Source organism: Mycetomoellerius zeteki, unplaced genomic scaffold, assembly GCF_001594055.1.
Source record: "Mycetomoellerius zeteki isolate Tzet28-1 unplaced genomic scaffold, Tzet1.0 scaffold98, whole genome shotgun sequence".
Taxonomy (NCBI): domain Eukaryota; kingdom Metazoa; phylum Arthropoda; class Insecta; order Hymenoptera; family Formicidae; genus Mycetomoellerius; species Mycetomoellerius zeteki.
This window is the reverse complement of record NW_017258021.1, coordinates 2739236-2761253: the sequence shown is the minus strand read 5'-3', so window position 1 is coordinate 2761253 and position 22018 is coordinate 2739236. Positions and strand designations below refer to the sequence as shown.

Sequence of the window (22018 nt, the reverse complement as noted above, 5' to 3'; positions counted from 1 at the left end):
ATTTATAATTATATTATCAATATAAACTACAATTTAAATTAAGAAAGAGAGAGAGGGGGGTGGGAGGGAGGGAGGGAGGAAGAAAGATTTGACATTGTTTTTCGTGGTAACGACAGAAAAAAAGAATTTCGTTTTTTTATTTAAAATAATTTATATTTTAATTATCGTACTTTTAAACTACATAAATAACTTTTGGTATTTTTTAAATAAAGACTTATATAATTAATAAATAATCGAGTTTATTTAACTTTTCCTTTAGATGTTCGCAGTTCTCCCACTTTCCCCTATAAATAAAAAATAATTGCGATTGATTTAGTGTTTTATTTTAACATATAACTCTCTCTCTCTCTCTTTCTCTCTCTCTGATTTAATGTGCTGTTGGCATGTTGGTAATAATTATACGTTTTCTCTATTACAATTAATATTTTTTTTATTAGTGATGGAGTTTGAAACTTTCTTCGATTACTCTGCAGATAACGATGTTATTCAGATCATTGTTCGACGATCGATTTCTTTGAGCTAATTCAACTGCTTGAACTTGTGCAACAGATAGTAATGGCAAAATGTAATAAACAACGGCACTTTCAATTAAATGCGTTGAGCAAAAAGAGAGAAGTCTGTCGACATCTCAATAGAGGGGGAAGCGCTTTCCTGGACGATGTATAATTAAAACGAGGTATCTTTTATCGAAGGCGTACAATAATTTCGAACTCATGAGCAAAATACGAATTCGGGCCATTGCCTTCAGAAAGGGAAATCGCGAGAGGAAGTTCATCGAAGAAGCGGTGTACGTGAAACGGGAGCGCGAAAATTCACGCGCGCGCGTGCCGCTGTATCGCACATACGTTATATATTTTGCATCTTCGATCACACACTTGTATATTAATTACACGCACACACACACACACACACACACACGATCATGTCCATGTATTGCCCAATGAATCGTCACACGCGTAAGCGAAAAGAAAGCCGCGTGCCCAGTTACGCAACCGCATCACTCAACTCTTTCTATACGCATACCGCGCAATTCGCGCCGAGATTTGCAGAATCGTTTCTTGCCATTTCTTCGCGTAACACACGACAACTTCACGTGGTTATCACACTTTTGGATCCTTTTAGAATAGTTTGATACATCATGTATTAAATTTTTAACACTCTAAGAAAACTTTTGAAAATCGTTTCTTTTGATTTTTAACAAAATTTTGACAGACCAACATTCTAAAGAAATCAGTTAGTCAGAAAAGTACTTCCTTTATTTTCAACGAAATAAGAAAACACGAAATAAAAAAAATTTACATGGTCCGTTTGTCAATCATATCTTCATTATACATCTTCTGTTCACGGAAAAGACAATGCAATAGTTCACTTTTACTAGAGCACATTGCAATTAACGCCTCGATGTTGCGATGTTCTGCATCGCAATTTTAAACGACACGCTGCAAGTACCTTGCAATACGCGGACACAAAGAGAGATCTCTGCCGAATCACTATTGTTCAAGACCGCAATATAAGATATTGGCGTTATTCCACCGTAATCCCACTGTTGTTTTCTCGTTACCGTCACGTGCGTTTTCGTTTACAGCGACGGAGGTGCGGGTGCCGCAAACGCAACGATGCAGAGCAACAACGGGGACAATATGGATTTGGCGACAGTGACATCGAGTAATCCTGTACTGTCGACGCCGGGGTTGAACAACCCCACTTGGAATCGTCAACAGGCGGTCAGTGTCAGGCACGCTTTCAAGATTTACGGTAGCAGCAAGAATCCGAACCATGTCATACAGAACCTCAGCATGACAGTGGCTAAGGGCTCGATGTAAGTATTATGATTATTTAATAAAAATCGAATGATTATTTAATAAGGATCCCGCGAAACATGTTAGGTTGATGCATATAAAAAATGTCAGATTTTTAAATAAATAATTGAAACATTATAAACATTTTTTTAAAAAGATAGTTTATTTAATTAAAAAAAATTAAGTTCTATTGGTATTATTACATTTCTCCTAACGATTTTGCAATAAATGCCATTTCTTAAAAGATTTATATTTTTTTTAGAATCGATGGACTGTTCTCTAGCTCTTTTGACATCGTCTTTATTAAAAAAATTTTATTTCTTAGAAAATATCTAAAAATATAATAACCTGTTGGTGACAAATTCGATGAATAAGGATATGTAAGATTTTGTAATTTAAGTTATTTAAATTAAAATATGTAAAATATTTAGTTCGAGTTTGCTAAGCAAAAATGAGTAGTTAGAAAGATCAAAAAACACGAGCAACGTTTGGATCTTTAAAAATGAACTAATTCATTACAATATACATTAAGAATTAAACTAGTTTTTTTATCTATACATTAATCGGAAACGTTTCGACTGTATTAAGTCTTCTTCAATTTATATAAAAATTTGAAAGAAAGATCTGAATCTGTGATACAACTTCATGTTTTTGATATATTGTATCTTTCTTTCCAATTTTTAATTATTTTTCGTATATGGACTGAAGAAGACTTAATACAGTCAAAACGTTTCCGATTAATTTATAAATAAAAAACTAGTTTAATTCTTAATGTATGTTGTAATGAACTAATTTATCTTTAAAGATCCAATAAACGTTGCTCGTGTTTTTTGATCTTTCTAATTACTAATTCTTGCTTAAGTTATTTAGTTTTATTATTATTGTTCAAAAGAGAAAGTAAAGGAGAGAGAGAAAGAGAGAGAAAAATCATAAAAATATATACAAGATATGCTAACAATAAAACTAATATGGTTAAAATGAACATTTTCAATTAGCGAAAATTCAACATTTAATATGCACAACTTGATAATTTTGCCAGATGTTTAATGTTCAACGTAAATTTTTTTGAAGCAGGATAACATCAACGAAATAATAATAATCGTAATAATATAGCTTCTTTTATATTTCTATTACGTGTATGTTTAATGTTGCTATGAATTTGTTCCCATCAAGATATTGCCTAACTTCCTGATTTTAAACTCTCCTCACGTAATAAAGATCAAAATCGCGAAAAATTGTGCGTGTTTATGCCTCTCTGCCTAATGTGTTACATCGAGAAAGCGACGTGAGAAACTCGTTTTCTATTTTAACGAACCATTTATTGTGAACGACTAATCCTGCACTGTGCGCAATTAATTAATCCGATCCTTCATCCGCGGTAAATACATGGCTTAAATCACGAGATCCCGATTTGCGATAAGGATATATCGCGATTTTAGTTATTTCATAATGCGAAACAATGTGCACTACGTAGCTATTAGGAAATTGAAACACTTAAAACAGATAATATCCCTTATAATAATTTCGGTGTGTGTTTCGTAATAGCTATGCGATCGAGATATACGATTTATGTACCCTTCGTGTTAATCACCACAAAGTTGGAACAACAATTTAAATTATATATCTTGAGTCGTACCATTTCTTTTAGTCTAAATTGTGCCAGAAACCATAATTATGTACGTATTGCGAAAACACAAAGCGTACGAAGCTAAAAGTATAATAATACAACTTTTGCGCCGTACTAAAAATTGGGACGAAATGCAATAGCACTATATTCAAGGAGCGCACGTTATCTGCATTATTATGTTTTATTTTATTCTTATCATTCGTTGTACATAAAACAAGGACAAAATGACGTAATAGCGCTAATAGCGCGCTTCCAGAATGTAGCCAATGTTTATCAAACAATTTAACAGTTACTTGCAATAATACGTAAAAAATATACCAACAATTATATTTTAAATATTGTGCCTGTAGAAAAAAATCTTCCTTCTATATTATTTTTCTAACTCCGATGATTAATATTTGTTTTCCAACACAAACATATCTGTACAGAATTTGATGAGATTTTTAAATAACTCATTAAGGCCCGATTTCACAATATATAGTTACCTAAAAGTTAAAGGTAACCAAGAAATTCATGAATGAATTTCATTGATGAATCTGTTGGTAACCTTTAATCTTTAGGTAACCATATATTGTGAAAACGGGCCTAAGTATCTCACTTAGTTTTATTATATACATTGACTTATTATTTAAATGAATTTTTCCTTTGATGAAATTATGTGTGCTTAAAAAAGTTTAGACGCTAATCGAGGACATCTTGTTTTTAATCTTTTCGCAGTTATAGATAATTAATACTTAAACACCTTACATATGAGAATATTCTTCATTTATGATATTAAAACTAAATTTGTAAAAAATACTGCAAAGAAATATTGCAAATATTGCAAAGAAAACTCTTCTGTTTCTTTTATATTTCTGGTATTCCACGATTTCGTTTAATTATATATAGTAACTATTTTACTATTATATATATATAGACATTAAAATATTTTTTATACAAATTATAATTATGAAAATATCACTATTTCAGAATAATCAATGTTTACGTAAGACTTCCTTTGAATTCGTATGATAAATCAACTATTAATTACACGTTCACTTAACACGTTAAGATCGAAAAAACTTATGTTGTTTTGATCGTGTCGGAAACGTATCGATTTTTTTGTAGTAAAATCATATTATTCATTTTGATTAATTACTGTATAAAGTGAATCTAATCTGCTTTTGTGAAATTTCCAAACAATAAGAAATAGATTGTTATGATCAACGTTCATAAATAATGATACAAGTCTCTACTATTTCCTTACTTAAATAATTAATCAGTCTTTATGTGCGTTCTACTTGACTTTCGCAACACTCTAAGAATCATTTCCTTCTTTTTGTTCACCGATTGTTAAACAAAGACAAATAATGCTCATGAGTGTTGCGAGCTTCAAGTAGAGCCTTTGGAACATATCTTTTATTGAACAAGAATCCATATTTGAAAAAGAATGTCAAGAATAGATGCTGACATGAAATGTCTTATATGCATTAAGGAAAAAGATATAAGACAAATCAATAAAAATTTTTTCATTCACTTTAGTACGAAGTTCCATGTTTTCAACCTCATCTCGCCGCGATTACGTCACGTTTGCGTTTAGCCTCTAGTTGATCCCATTATTGTAATTCAAATTTAATTATTCATTATTTATTTAATTATTCCTTTATTATACCACAATGAATTTTTTTGACAAACTGCATGCACTTCATGATGGCCGCGATGACGGTTTTGTTCCGTTTGACGCAAGAATCCTGCGTGAGCGCTTATCAGTCATGTAAACAACTGCGTCGTTCAATTTCCGATAAAACTGTTAGTATTATAGTTACGAATAATCCCTGAGAACTTGTATTTGCCTGGATTTCAAGGACCATGACTATTCAAGTTGACTAACTACGCTTTCGTTCTTAGCATTCTGATGAAAATTGCAAATGTAAATGCAGTGATTGATTTGTCTATTCATCCAAAGACGGTCTCGAAGGCTAAAGCTTCTGTGATGTGTACACATAAACTTTTTTCATCAGATCAACTTGTTTTTTTGTAAAGCTTAGTCTCTTATATAGGGTGTCTTGAATTCAAACGCATTTCTTATTTAGTAAAATTTTAAGATATCAAAATTTTCTACTAATTTGTTATTATTTTCTTGCATTCTTCAAAATAAAATTTATACGGAAAATCGGTTTTGCTAAAATATTTAAAAATTTAATTATAGATACAGATTTGAAAATAATTTTGTTAGACCATTAAAATAATTACGTGGGATGTTTAAACTGATTGTTCTAATGTTAAAATATTCTCTCTAAATTCTTTGGAGTAAAATCTCACTCTAAAGAGTAAAAATTGAGCCAATCTTGAAAAAGAGTGGCTTAATTTTCAATCTACAGGGTGTTTGATCGATAATTAATGATAAAACTCTCGCATAACGGCAGAATGGACTAAACTGAGTCGAAAAGTCCCATATATCATTTGTTACGTCCCGTAGACGCCACGATTCTTTTCTTTCGAAAGACGGCTCCACGCCGCGCCTGATGATGGCATTTATGAGATTCGAGTGCAATCTCCTGTTAACAATCTGAAAGAATTAGAAAGCCTAAAAAGCTTCCACGAAAACTCATAAATGCCACTCAAAAAGGAAAGAACAACAACGCTGATGCGAGGCTGGAAACGCTAGGCTTGCGAAATCCATATGTCTGCGTCATACCCTAGCTGCCACCCGAGGCAGACTAACAATTCCATATTAGGTAAAAACGCAGGGCTAGAAACGGTACGATTGCAAAATATGACCATATGAGAAAATAGCAAACACCCAAGCCGCTACCCGAGGGTGACTAACAATTCCATATCAAGTAAAGATAAAGCCGGCGCCACGTCGCGCCAAGACATAAAATGCTCCAAAGAAACCCCATATTAACGTTATCTGGGACCAGACTTAAGATTGACAATGGTTGCCCTACACGCGAACATCCTAAGAAAACTGACTAAACGTCACGAATAATGGTTTACCCAGTTATATTTTTCGCGGCATAAAATTTGACATCCACTCGGAGCAATTTTCCCGCAGACTCGAGAAAATCGTAAATTACCTCCCCTTTAAAGCACTCGAGATTAACCACGATAAGACCTAAGAAAAAACGTAAATCACAGCTTGACATTGCAACTTAACAATTGCCTTGGACAAAGGAAAAGACGCCCCTTTTTGAGGTATAAAACGAGAAGTCAATAGTCAGTAGTGAGACAGTAAAGTCAGTGAGAAGCAAGTCAATAGTCGGTCAGTAGTGAGACAGTAAAGTCAGTGAGAAGCAAGTCAATAGTAGTCAATCAGTCATTCAGTCTGTAGTGTTAGTCTCTCAGTTAGAAGTCAGCAACGAAAAGTCAATAGTCAGTCAGTAGTGAGACAGTAAAGTCAGTGAGAAGCAATTCAGTCAGAAGTCAGTCAGAGGTCAATAAAGTCAGTGAGAACCAAGTCAGTTAGAAGTCAGTTAGAAGTCAGTAAAGTCAGTATAATTGTAAACGCGACACACACACACGCGCGCGCGCGCGCGCGCGCACATACCGTTCAGTTTAGGTTAACTATAATTTATATAATATCCATGTATTATTTGTAACCTTTTTTTATTATTTTCATTTATATAATATCCATGTACTATTAATAATCTCTTCTTTTATTTATGTTATTATTATAAAATCCGTATACCATTTATAATTTTTTTTTATTAATTCATTATGATAATATCCATATATTAGTTATAATCCTTTTTTTTTTTATTTTCTTATTATGATTTTATAATAAATTTATGTTAATTTTAGAATGAACATCTTTGCCCAATAGAGCATTTATTTAAAACCCCTCGTATCCCGTATTCCCACTAGCATTCTTAAGTTCGCACGTGGTCCAGTCCTGGGTAAAAAGGATTAAGTTGACCCGAAAGTAGGACCGACGTTCGCTCAAAGGGAACAGGTGTCATAGGGTCCCTTCGGGACGCTGACCCATATTCCAGAGCAATAAAAGATACGTTCGACTCTCGGGTGTTCGCCTCTACGCGCATACACCTGAGAGACTGAGTCTAAGCGTCCTTCCACACCCTCTCATTTCCCTCCTTATCTCCTTCAATCAAACCTTCCGAGAGCTTGGACGTAACACATTATTATATACCATTTTGTAATTTTTGCAATAGTTAACAAGATATTAATTACTAAAAATCGCTGAATATTGGTTTTCAATAAATTTTACTCAAGTACTATCAATTTTATAGAAAAATAGCAAGAGATAAAAATTGTTTGTTTTTTTCTCATAAAGTTCTGAGAATTTTTTCAGAATTTTTTAATACCGTATTTTCTCATGTTGATAAATATAGTTGCCAATAAGAAAATGCAGTATTAAAAAATTGATAAAAAATTTTGAAAAAATTCTTAGAGTTCTATGAGAAGAAAATAAAAAATTTTTGTAGCTTGCTGTTTTTCTGTAAAGTTGATAGTATTTAAGTAAAAAAATATTGAAGATCAATATATATACAGGGTGTTTCCAAATTAAATCGCAAAACTTCGGGAGCGTGTAGAGGAGTAAAAAACTAAGAAAAAAAGTCCTATAGACATATGCTCGTTTTTGCTCCGTTTCAGAGAAATCGAAAAAAAATGTTTTTTTTACCTGCAAGATTAAATGGGGACCGTTTTCTAAATTTCTTGGAGAATGAATTTTCTGACTATTTAGAAAACATCCCATTACAACAACGTACTGAAATGTGGTTTCAATTAGATGGATGCCCTGCTCATTACAGCAGAGTCGCTAGAACCTGGTTAGATAGAAAATTCCCACAACGATGGATTGGACGTGGAGGAGCAGTACATTGGGCAACTCGTTCGCCCGACTTAACGCCATTAGATTTCTATGCATGGGGTACTCTGAAGCAAGAAGTTTATTCTTCGCCTATTCAATCAGAGCAACATTTGAGAAATCGTATCGTAGCTGCAGCGAACAGAATATCGCAAGAACAGTGCCTGGCTGCTACAAGAGCCGTGTTTGACAGATGCAATGCTTGTATTGCTGCAAGAGGTGCACATTTCGAACAAAATCTTCATTAAAAAGTTTATAAATAAAATAATTAAAATAATAAATTAAATATATTTTTTTCTTTTTTCGTGATTTCCTGCGAAACAAAGCAAAAAGGAGCATATGTCTATAGGACTTTTTTTCTTAGTTTTTTACTCCTCTACACGCTCCCGAAGTTTTGCCATTTAATTTGGAAACACCCTGTATATTTAGCAATTTTTAGTAATTAATATCTTGTTAATTATTGCGAAAATTGCAAAATGGTAGGGGACTTTTCGACTCAGTTTAATCCATTCTACCGCTATGTGAGAGTTTTATCGTTAATTATCAGGTACCCAGTATAAGAGTGAGATTTTACTTTTCAAAGTGAGATTCATTCTAAAAATTTTAAAGAATTTGTTCAGCATTGTTCATTGACATTCGTATATAATTTTTTTATGGTCTAACAAAATTATTTTCAAATCTGTATTTAGCTAAAGCTTAGATTCTTCAACAAAATCGTTCTTTCCATATAAATTCATTAGCGTAGCACCGTTCGTTCTTATTAAAACGAATTATTTGTTTCGATTTCACAAATGTTGATGGTAGTCGTGAAATAAATTGCGAATTATTTGTATTAGATACGGTCTGCTGGGTGCTAGCGGATGCGGCAAGACAACCCTGCTATCCTGCATTGTCGGCCGAAGGAGATTAAATTCAGGGGAGATCTGGGTGCTAGGTGGCAAACCCGGGACGAAGGGCTCCGGAGTGCCTGGAAAAAGGGTTGGCTATATGCCACAGGAAATCGCTCTCTACGGCGAGTTTACCATCCGCGAGACCATGATGTACTTCGGCTGGATATTCGGAATGTGCACGGCCGAGATCGTCGAGAGGCTGCGCTTCTTGCTGCAGTTTCTCGATCTGCCTTCGCAGAATCGTTTGGTGAAGAATCTCAGGTATGTATATTTCACATCCGCGATGAAGTAAGCGGAACGTTCTTCGGTTCCCGTATATTATATTAACATGCAAAAATAATAATAAAATTATTTAATAATAACGATTTATTAAAAAAAAACATTTTCATTCTTGTAAAAACAAAATACGATGAGACGCAAATTTTAATTCAGTTTAAAAGTGGATAATAAAATTCTTGTTATATATTATTGATAAGTTAATATCGGATATTTTTTTTCATGCTAGTGGCGGTCAACAGAGACGAGTATCTTTTGCAGTAGCCCTCATGCACGATCCAGAATTACTGATTCTGGACGAGCCAACCGTAGGTGTGGATCCACTGTTAAGACAAAGGTACGCGTGATCTTTTTCTACATTTTAAATAAACTTCAGTCGCGAGAGTGCATCATGTTTCATATAGCTGCTATTGTATACAGTTTGCACGAGATATAATTAATAATCATCCTTGAAATTAGCGTAATTAGTTATCGTGGCAAACGTCACGTGTCGAATTAATCTTTTGTTTTTTCAGTCATTAATGCATACATGTGAAAAATAACACGACAAAATAACATGCGTATAATAAATTTAATATCGCTAACAATTATTAAAATAAGCCACACATGAAATGCTCGGACAGATTATAAATATTTTAATATGTCACATCTACAAAAGACAAAGTATCTAATATAAATTAAAACTATTTTCTAAATATTGTCCAATAAATTAATATTATTATTATCATCAATACTTAATTATTTAAAAAATGCCAAGAAATCTGTATTTCTAACCCAGATAAGCCAGATAGTTTGTAAAGTTGCCGTCATGTTGCCATCAACTGTTAAAGCAATTAATTTCTAGAAACTCAAGACAAAGTGCTTCGTCATTGTGCGTCTTAGGTTGTACTCGCGTGAATTCGACATTAGACTACTGCAAACTGACAGCACCTTGTTAACATTAGTTCGCTTCCCCAACAAATTGATTTGTGATTGTAACATGAAGGTATTTTGTTGTCATCAGGAGTCGTGACAAAAAAGCAAATTTACAATAACATGGCAACATATGCTAAAATATTAATGCATATGACGACATTAATACTTATGAACCGCGTTGCAGAAATGTCTATTAAATGTGGAGATTTTTTAGAAATTCCTCAATGACTTTGTGTTATTTTATAATTATTCTCGACCAAGGTAAAAACAAAATAAGGAAGGAAATAGAGTGAATTCGAGAATGACGAGAATTCCCGTTCGCACTTTCTCTGAAAATCTAAATATAATATCAAGATTAAGTCGTGCATACCAACAGATTTGTCACCATTGCACTGAATTTGTAAGTCACGCTTTAAGCTTGACTTAAGTGAAAGTAATCGCCCGCGCGGGCCTGGGCGACGAATGACGAAAAGTAAAATTAAACTTATGGAAAAACGTGCCTCTCGTAGTTTCTCCTGCGGCCTCTTTCTATTTATCATCAAATCACTTAAGATTTATGTTGAATAACAAAAGTTTATAGCTACATAATACGAAATCAATAACGTGAGCTTAAACTTATTCAAAACGCGCTTATAAAGAGTTAGTATATATTTAGTATATAGTTCACATATATTATAGAATTTTAGAACAAAACAGTGCATTTATCAATAAAAATACGTTCTAAACGGTCCAATGTATTGGCAAATTTAAAATTTTCTCAATACTTAAATTTACAGAAACTCAAAGCATCTTGTCTTTGCTTAGTCAACTTTGATTTTTAAAATAATATCGATTGATTTAAATCCCATTATAATATCCACGACTCTTAGTTAGTTTTTAGTGTTTAGATACTATTTCTTAATATAACATTACAATAAATGTATGTAATTTTATTAATATTATAAAATATTTTATTTTAAAATATAGTTATATTTCAGGAGAAACTCCAAGTAATAACATGTTAATCTACAGCTGTACAAGGCTGATAGCTTATAAATATTAAAATAATATCAGGCGCGAATCGAATAAAACGAAGTGTATAAAAGTAAAGCGTAAAGAGAAGTAAACAAGAGAGAGAGAGAGAGAGATTTAGGAAAATATTTTTTAGAAGAACACGATTCGTTAAAGTAAATGTATCAAAACAGATTCATTTGGGATTAATCTACAAGTACCGGAAATTATTAGTAAAAGGACAATTGCAAAATCTATTTTTACATGACATTTTGTCTTGGACTGTGTGAAGGAACAAAGTTTGTTCACTCAGGAGAAAAATGATCGCTTTCATTTGCGAAACAAATAAAGCGGAAAATTAACCGAGATGCTTTCCACAATAACATCCTACTTTTACAACGGGAAATCAATTACTGTAATTACCACGTTTTGTCATTTTCTGCGTTTTTGCTTCCGCTAATATGAAATTCCCCGGTACGAGGGCGAATTTCCCAGTGTTTTCGCGACCACATTCATACGTGACATAAATGAAACGGAAATAATATTTGTAGTTAGGAATCGTTATATGAGTTAGATATTTATAAGAGACGATTTTATTGATATTTTATAGTACATTTTTAATTTATTTTATGGTAATCGCTGTTTTCGTAGACCTGCTGAGATAAATAAATTTCATATACGGAAGATATATATATGTAAAAAATAATATTTCTTGAGAGCAAAAGCTTTAAGTGCTTTTTTCATTATCTGAGAAAGTTTACAACTTTGTTACGACCGTCTCAGCTCATTTTTCTCACTCCTTAGTCGCGCACAATTGTCTCGCGAAATGCGTTTATGGATTCGATTACTTTCTAAGAGAAGATTACAAGGAAAGTCATAGCTCACTTTCAATTTAATCTATCGTATTTTGGGATGTTCCGCTTTAAAAATATGTTGCAATTTACTTTCATCGATCATCAACTATCTCACTTTGTTGGACTGATGACTAAATTTCTGACACACGTTAGATTATATTAACTGCGTAACGTATGGGATTTTTTATGATTCATTAATTTCCATATACTCAGAAGTTTTTAATTATCTTCAGACTATAACGTTAATATACTGATATATGTAATAATGTTAGACATATTAAAAAATTAATGGCGCATACTATACTGTATGCATTTGAAAATTATTTTTTATCGTAAATTTTCAAAATATTAATTAAGTTTTTTACTCATAATAACGTAATCATAAACTTAAATTAGAAAACAATGTGAAATATACAATAAAAATAGATAAAATATGTAAATATTGTGCATGTGTGGGCGAAATATGCAAAAATATGCTCTTATGTGTGAAATATACAAAAATATGCTAATATATATAGAGCTCAAAATGCATAATTTCTTACGAAACAAATTTGTATTTAGTTTATTTCTTTATTAGTCAAATAAAAAGAAAGATGCCCTATACATATTTTGGTTGCCCTAATTATAAGTCTAAGTAAAAATGCAAATCAAAACGTAAATCTAAGAAAAAATGTCAATTGCATAATGAACTTTCAACATTTTGAATTGCACTACCCATTTTTCTTCGCTTAGCAGTATTTTTATGCCAAATATTAATATGTGATAGAACACAGCACTCACAACCTATAAATACAATAAAGCGTATTTTCGCACTTACAACGTTTTGCCGTGACATGCTTTATATATATATTTTCTAAAATATATATAATATAATAATTTAAACGTCGTGTCTACATTGAGCACAGCGACTTTCGACTTTTACTTTGTTACGGTCTAGTTTTATAAATTGACTGATCTCAACATTGTGCATGTATCGCAACGGTTAACTCGAAAAATTAGCCCGTTGGCGAAAAGTGAATCCTCGCTTTCGAAAACGATTCTGCAAGACTACATCACATTATTTCATATCGCACGATAATGTATCCTTTGCCTACTGAATATGAAAAAGTTTTATCTAACATTTTTTAGTCTGATATAAAGTTCAAGGTATCAGAAAAGTTAAGAAGTCACGCGAGACTCACAGTGAGCGCGACTGCATAAATAATATATCAGTTTTATGTGTATGCACACTTACGCATACACACTGATCACGTTGCAAATGACGATATTGCATGAATCATCCCCCCCCCCTTCAATTAGAATAATCAGAAATGACTAATCGGAATCTATCGTGATTCGCTACAGCAAAAATTTGTCGCTAGTGACTGCGAAAAGATACTTGCATATATTGTTGTTAGAGATGCAAAATTACTGTCAAATTCAATTTTATAATTACTTACGGTAAAATTACGGTAAAATGGTAATTTATTGGTAATTTTGGTAAAATTTGTTGTTTCTTATAGTTTTATGCACAAATAGACTATATTTTCGTACTTAATGTATAAAATTATACAATTATTCAATATTCCTAATAGGAATCGCTGATAGAATAATAGGGTTATTGACTAAATCTAAACGTACCCTATTGAAAAAAATTACGTCACAAAGTTACATAACGAAGTCACGTAATTAAAACATGTAAATCACGCAATGGATTGTTCCAAATCAGTACGTAATTTTTTATAATCACGTAATTTGAAAAATTACACGATGATATATTTTTTTTCTTCTATTTCTATCATTTAATTTTATAAGTTTATAAGGTATGAAAAATATAGTTTAAGACTACTGTATCTGTCACACTTTGTTTTCAAAATTTTAATAATTTATTTCTCTAATAAGTTTCTCTAGTTACTACGTATCTATATAGTTTCTTAATTATTATATCATATGTAGTATTAAAATAAAAATTTAAAGTAAATAAAATGTTTTTAAACTTTTTAACTTAATAACTAAATACTCTTATATCAAATTACTTTATTTTTATAATTTTTTTAAATTACCATTTTACCAGCCTCCATAAATTACTGATTAATTTATAGTAAATTATCAAGTAAATTATTGTAAAATTTGGTCATTTTCATCTCTAATTGTTTGTACATTTTATTCTATTACATATATTTTATTACAAGTATAGTTTTATTTTCTCTTTCAATCAGACACTTATACACAGTTTATTTTCTTCCTTATATTTAAAAAAAAATACGTAAATGTGCTGATAGTAATATACATAATTAAAATATGTCTCGTGCTTTTTTATTTTTCAGTATATGGAACCACTTGGTTCAAATTACCAAAGATGGTAACAAGACAGTTATCATAACGACTCACTACATTGAAGAAGCCCGACAAGCACATACGGTAATATCATCGTTTTTTATTTATAATTAGACATCATTTTGTCAACATCAATTAACTTTAATCTGGAAATATGCCTGGGATTCTCTCCTTGTTACACATTAAAAATTAAAATGGCAATAAAAAATAAATCACAATTAAAATTAGACAAGATTAATGAAAATGTCTAAGTTCATATATCGGAAGAACAATTAATAAATAAATCTGTGTAACACTCTCGATAGACGTAAATCGCGTCGCATTAATAAGAAATCTTATCAACGATTGACGTCTATTGGCCGATTGCATGTCATTATCATGCCATTGGCTGGTTATTCTGCCTGCATATTACGCCAGGTACAAATTATAGTGTAGACATACTGATCTCGATTTTTATCGGCAATTCGCGTATCTCACAATAAATAATATCAGAACGTTTCGCGCTTTCGTTGTCCTGAAAAATTTCTTTTTTCGACGAAGATTTATTCGTCGTTTTCTTCCAACTTAAAACTTACAATTAAACCGAAGACTCTAAAAAATATAATAAATTAGTCTGACCGATAAAATGCTCACATAATAAAATCGGAAAAATAAATAGGTAAGTGTTTTTTATGGAAACTTCTAAATATACTATGAATTTGTCTTGAGACATAAATTATAAATTCACATCTCCAAGACAGTCGATTTACTATTAATCGCGGAAAGACAGCAATAGGCAAATAATTTGTTTTATTAACAGATCGGTTTGATGAGGAGCGGTCGATTATTGGCTGAGGAGGCACCTAGGACTCTCTTGCAAATGTATAACTGCGCCTCCCTCGAAGAGGTCTTCCTGAAGCTGTCCAGAAAGCAGGGACAGTATGCTCAACCTACGACAGAGCTGAATATTTCGAACAACATCAGCTTGGTGAGCGAAAAAATTCTGAAAACCATTTTTCCCATTTTGGTTCTTATTCGTGTATTGTTTCGCAATTTTTGCGTAAATTTAAGATTAACATATTCGGCACGTTGCACATTGTAAGAGGCAATCAAATTGAATGAAAGTAATTGGATTGTTGTCTTTATTGTATGATAGTACTTTTTATTATTTGTATAATAATATTATTATTTATTAAAATATTTTGTAATTATTGATGTTGCAGTCATATGTTTATCACATTCGAGTAATAGCTTTTTAATTTCTATTTCTCTTAAAATTTGTAATTTTCTTTTTATTTCTTAATGTTTATCATATGTCTGAATTGTTATTTCCATTGTTTTAATTCTTATTATATTATATTATACGTCAATATATCAATATACGATAAAATACTCATCTAAAGTATTAGGTTGTATTGTTATCTTACCAAATTTTATATTTTGTCTTTAAAAATTAACTGATATGATTATGTGAAAGAATGATAACTGTATGATTATGTGATCAATACGTGTATTCATGCAAAAAATTATTTGTTCGTTTCGTAGCGTACCTTATGTTATCTAATTTGCATTAATTAAAATGTCGCCACACGTTATTGCCACCAGCCACACGCTTCTTTTTCTTTACACACAGGCTTCTTTAAACTGGGGGAAAAAAGACGAGCCAGTGTACGTGACAGAAGAGTCTGGTGTTGTCGGTCTCAACTTCCACCAAAGCAAAGAGGTCCTTATCCACGACTCTACCAATGGAATAGCAAATCACTACGATGTAAGAAATTTTCAGGTGCACAGCGGATTAAGTCCACTTAAGTCGGCAATGTACATATGCGCTTCTTCTTTTGTTTTTGCCCCGAGCATGCAAATCCTTATGTTGTTGCAATTTATTAAAGTTAGCACTACACTCATTGATCTTTATATTTCAACGATATAAATGAGAGAATATAGATTAAAAATGTAAATTTGTTACTTTTTTTTATTAGCTACGTTAATTGTTCCTGAGAAAGACATGCATCACAGCTTAAACTTCTTGACCAAGAAACTATACATAAGAAAATTATATAACATTAAATAAAATTCTAAATTATTGTTAAATTTTGGTTAATCACAACATGAACTATAGTCATTTTAATGTGAACAACGGTTTTGTGAAACAGATAAATGGCAAATCACTGCCAGGTGCGAAAGCCAGTTCTGTCCTGGAATGCGACGATTGCGGCGATTTTACAGACTGTTATAAGATCACCAGTTGGGGCAAAATCAAAGCGCTTCTGCAGAAAAACTTCTTGCGTATGTGGAGAAATATCGGGTACGTTTTCAACATGACAGTCATTTAACGTAACAGTTAATACTGAAGTTTTCATACATACTGACTTTATTGTTTCTTTCTTTTCATTAAAATTCCTTTGAAAAGATATATCATTTTTTCTCTCAGTGTACATATAAATAAATTAACAGAATTTAAGACGATAAATAAGCAATTGCTTGAATATATTGCTTGAAAAGATATGTTAATGTCTTACGAAACACTTTATTTTCGCATAGCGTGATGCTGTTTATCTTTGCTCTGCCGGTGATGCAAGTGATCCTCTTCTGTCTGGCGATTGGGAGAGATCCTACGGGACTGAAACTGGCCATAGTGAACCATGAGATGTTTTACGAGAACATGACGTGCCCCGTTTCGACGAACTGCAGTTTCACGTTTCTCAGTTGTCGGTATCTCAACTTCCTGGATAACGAGACAATGATAAAGGTCTTTTTACATAAAAATATATACTAAAGGCCCTAGGCCCATATTCAGAACGCGCTTACAACGATGTTAGCGCGCTAACTTACTATACTTTACATCACGCATATTATAGAATTTCAGAGATAAAAGCGCGCTTTTATCGATAAAAGCATGTTCTGAATACGGGCCATATAATATTAATGCAACTTAATATAATGTGATACATTATAAGTGTGAACGAGATAATGAATACAATTCTAAAAAAATAAAAATTAATTTCGTCGTAAAACTGTTCGTAAAACGAGACTTTCGTCGCTTCTTATTCTATGTTCTATTTCCTACTACAGACGTATTATCCGGATCCAGAATCGGCGATGGAAGCCGTACGCAAAGGTGATGCTTGGGGTACCTTATACTTTACGGAAAACTTCACGGATGCTCTTGTGGCGAGGATGGCCTTAGGAAGAGATTCCGATGACGAGACTCTCGATCAAAGCGAAATCAGAGTTTGGTTGGACATGTCTAGTAAATATTTGCTCAGTGGATAGCATTAATAATTCTTAAAAAACGACAAGCTTAATTGTTGCTCATATATGTTATTCATTCCACGTATTGAATTTTTATTTATCCTTTATCACTTTACTTTTTTATTTATTATTTCCAAAAGAATATATTTTTGTATTGATAATTATTTGTTGAATCTTACTTTTGTCACTCGTTCCGTATCATACTTCTTTTCATGCAATGATTAAGCTTGGTAATCGAATTTTATTTCTTTTCCTTACATGTAGTTTTATTAAAACATTTACTATTCATATTCATCGACGCATTGACTCATTGATGTGATTAACATTATATATAGACGTGTTTTAATGGCTACATTTTGAATGCAGTTTGCTTTAAATAGACATGTGAAATCTCGCAATTTCAGATCAACAAATAGGCCTGATGTTGGCGAGAAATCTTCAATATTCGTATAGAGATTTTGCCAAGGATCTTTTATCGGCTTGCGAACAGAATACGAAACTGGCTGACGTGCCAATTCAATTCAAGGAACCTATTTACGGCACCAGTGAACCCAGCTTCACGGACTTTGTGGCACCAGGTGTAATATTGACGTAAGTTCAATAATATTTAATTTATTTGTATATTTCCAAGTTTATTAATGTTTAAGTTAATTAATATTTATTTAATCCGATTCTCGATTTGTTTATTTTCTTTACTTTTGAAAAGTCAAGGATCTTTGTATCTTTAATCAATCAAAGTCACTTAATAGAACAACTTAATCCTCTTCCTTCGTTTGCATAAACACTTCAAAAATCTTACCCATGAGTTTTTTCAAAATTGACTTTGATTAACAGTATTGTTTTCTTCCTGGCGGTTGCACTAACATCATCGGCGCTGATCATCGAGAGAATGGAGGGTCTATTGGACCGAAGCTGGGTAGCTGGTGTATCGCCCGGTGAAATCCTTTTCTCCCACGTGGTCACGCAATTCGTAGTGATGTGCGGTCAGACAGCCCTGGTGTTGATCTTTATGATCCTAGTGTTCGGTGTCGAATGCAAAGGCGACATCGGCTGGGTTATTATACTGACGATCCTTCAAGGACTCTGCGGCATGTGCTTTGGTAAGATGAGATATTAGCTTCTCATGCATAATATATATGTAAAGAGATAATACAACAAATTGATGATGATTTTTTGCAATTTCTGAGAAAAAGATGTAGCTTTTGTCACAAAAGTGCAAATAAAAGATGCGTTATCTTTTTACTCTTTGAATGAGCGAATTCCAATTATTAGAAAACAAGTGTTATAATCTGGATTCCTCTACTTCTCGTAGGGTTCGTGATTTCGGCAATTTGCGAACTTGAAAGGAACGCCATTCAGCTGGCTCTAGGCAGCTTCTATCCTACGCTTCTTCTCAGCGGTACGTATGACGTCACAAAATATATTGTCAGTGGAAGTGATAGGCATATTCGGAATTTAAAAAAAAAATTCTTGTTTTTATTTACTGTAATATAGTGTCTAAAAATTACGTTTACATGAAATTTTGCGCGAGAATTGAAATGTTGCTTTTATTGATCAGATTGAATTGATAATATACTTGAGATAATATACTTTAAGATAAATATGGTAATCATCTCGTACTCGATGAATCGAATCTGTTACTGTTATACTAGGCAATTATTTTGATCTAAATGTCACGCGTTGAAATCTTTACTGTATCTGCCATAAGTGAAAGTCGGCCTATACCCACACGCGCTGTGCTCTAATCAAATTGCTACGTAAACTGTTCATTAGATCTGACTCTCTGATTCTCTTTGTCTGTAAAGTGTAAATTTAATATCTAAAGTAGTTCATAGAAGACTTGAGGAAATTAGAAAAAAAAAAAAAAATAAAAATAGTAATTTGCTGCTGAAAAAGCGAGCATGCAAAAGTTACATAAAATAATTGAACCCAAATTGAAGAAAAGAACATATAGATTAGTCGACTAATCGGCAAACTTTATTTTAAAGATTACTTGATTTTCCATTTTACAGGTGTAATATGGCCGGTGGAAGGCATGCCGACGTTCCTTCGATACATCTCACAAGGTCTACCACTGACGATGGCGACGACCGCCTTACGTTCCATGCTGACCCGCGGCTGGAGTATCACAGAGTCGAATGTCTACAACGGCTACATCTCCACCATCATCTGGATCATCGTGTTCCTCACGATAAGCTTGCTGGTGCTGAAGTTTAAGCGCGGATAAAGACAGCTCATAATTTTTGCCCTCGCGTTCAGACTGTATTAGGTGTACAATGATTCGCGAATATTTCGCAACGAATAGACAATCAGGAAGCGAATGTTTCCCAAAGAGGAACGAATCAATCAGGAATTGGTGTTCGAACGTGTGTTCGACGGATGTGACGTAGCAATTCGGGACTTGCGTTTCCACCCGGGAGCGAAGCGATCCTTCGAAGACGATCTTCTTCGTTCACCTGTTTCATAGTTGTATTATAACTGAAGTCAAAATTAATGGAGCGTTAGTTAGGAACCGTACAGAATTAGCGGAGACTGTAGGCGCAATTGGATGTCGATGATCGAGAAGGGTACTTGGAGAACTTCTGCTTGGACCTTATCGTCCATGAAAGTGTTCCGCAACTCAAGAAGAGTCCTTCTATTTAGAAATATAATATCCAAGAAAGAGAGATATTCCCTACCCAAAAAAATTTTACATCCAACTGCCATCGTTTAATTGATATTCGGCGGCATTCTTTCGGCGGCATTCCTGAATTTTTCGAAATGAAGAAAAGAAGATACATTAGTCGGTAAATTAGCTTCGAATCCAAATGTGACGCCAATACGATCTCGTAGCACTCTCCGCCGCGAATGGACCTCCGATACATGTGATGCTCCTACGTGCGCTTGATATGCTTTCAAAGCTCATGAATCGCGCGTACATGTGCGTATGTGTATTGTGTTATACGTATGTATGTGTGTGTGTTTGTATGCATAATTATAGGAACTTTCGAATAAATGTACGATGATGATAAGCATGAGACTGCCGCGTTTGCCTCGTGCGTCTGTTTATAGGGATTATATTTTTATTTGGCGTCTGTAAAAAATTAGTGCAGATGCCCGAGAATACCGCCAGAGTTCTCCTTGTTAATCGATCTCTTGAGGATCGCGATCGAGGGAAATAGAATCGGCGCTTTTCATTTACATGATTTTCAGTCGACACAAGTGTTGTTCTATCTTCGTTACTCTCTAAATGTTAAGAAAGATAGAATATGGTTTGTATCGACTTTTGTCACTGAATAGAAAGCACTGTCGACCCAAGTTAACTTCAATACGAAAAGCGTTTATCATATGTAAAGATTGTACTATTGTAGAGAATAATGTCTCGAATGATTTAAAAATGTATAACATTAATTTATCTTTGCAGTATAATTTAACATAACATATATAAAGATAAGTTGGCTTTATTATTTTCACGTAAAAGTTGAAGTACTTTACAATTATGCAGCAAAAAAAACAATAAACAACAAAAAAATAAAAAGCGGAGAGTAAAGTGTTTCCATATGTGACACCTGGAACATTTATACTTAAACCTTTTTTCACAAAGAATCGTTTAAGTAATTTGGCAAAGAAGTCCAAAATAGAAAAATGTGTTTGATAGTGTTGTGTATTGTGAATAATATCAAGAACAGTATTCTATTTCCCCTGATTGCGCCTATTCACGTTTTCGGAATAACACGAATAAAATTTGCGTGTTTACAATTAAAAATTCCGTTACGTGCATATCATGGACAATGAACGATGTTACCATCGCTGGACTGCACATAATCTTCACTGGCGATCGTAACTAGGTGTTTGGATGTAACACCTTTACAAAGCTATTTCTTGGAGATTGGTGAAGGGGATCTGATAAACATCATCCTCTGGGTTAAAATGGGATCGTAGTTAATAAGTTTAAATAAGTTAATAAGTAATAGTTGATTACTCGTAGCGCGATTTTACTTGCCCATGACTTTAAGTACATGCATACGTATTTTATTTAATTCGCAACGCAATTGGAAACCGCTATAATAAAACAATTGGGAACAAAAAGCGACAGTACCGTCATTCAGAAAACATAATTATAGTTTTTATTTTGTTATATATATACAATATTATATATAGGATAAAAATATGTATAATATATATATAATTAAAAATATATATTATATATATATATTTTAGATGCGTTTTTATATATTCTTACTTGTTACAAATTACTTATTACAAATCATATATGTATATATGTACATATATATAACGATTTGTAACAAGTAAGAATATATTATAACATCATA

General features: G+C 32.8%; 1 protein-coding gene and 1 long non-coding RNA gene across 3 annotated transcripts in view; one reads left to right on the top strand and one right to left on the bottom strand.

Moving 5' to 3' along the window:
* The window catches only part of snu (ABC-type transporter snustorr), a 58725-nt gene extending 37965 nt beyond the window's left edge, over window positions 1–20760 (top strand). For both annotated transcript variants that reach the window (XM_018461024.1, XM_018461025.1), the window contains 13 exons: window positions 1586–1819; window positions 9070–9384; window positions 9629–9736; window positions 14465–14558; window positions 15274–15441; window positions 16087–16221; window positions 16607–16758; window positions 16995–17202; window positions 17526–17703; window positions 18110–18296; window positions 18540–18805; window positions 19018–19104; window positions 19718–20760. In XM_018461024.1, the coding sequence (XP_018316526.1) occupies window positions 1586–1819; window positions 9070–9384; window positions 9629–9736; window positions 14465–14558; window positions 15274–15441; window positions 16087–16221; window positions 16607–16758; window positions 16995–17202; window positions 17526–17703; window positions 18110–18296; window positions 18540–18805; window positions 19018–19104; window positions 19718–19932 (2347 nt within the window). In that variant the 3' untranslated portion in view covers window positions 19933–20760. The remainder of the gene's footprint in view (window positions 1–1585; window positions 1820–9069; window positions 9385–9628; window positions 9737–14464; window positions 14559–15273; window positions 15442–16086; window positions 16222–16606; window positions 16759–16994; window positions 17203–17525; window positions 17704–18109; window positions 18297–18539; window positions 18806–19017; window positions 19105–19717) is intronic.
* LOC108730992 (uncharacterized) lies at window positions 699–21790 on the bottom strand. Its single transcript, XR_001936994.1, has 3 exons — window positions 21261–21790; window positions 8606–8609; window positions 699–710 (listed from the first exon to the last, which is right to left on the bottom strand). It is a non-coding gene; the product is annotated as an uncharacterized lncRNA (long non-coding RNA).
* Window positions 21791–22018: the final 228 nt, after the last annotated feature.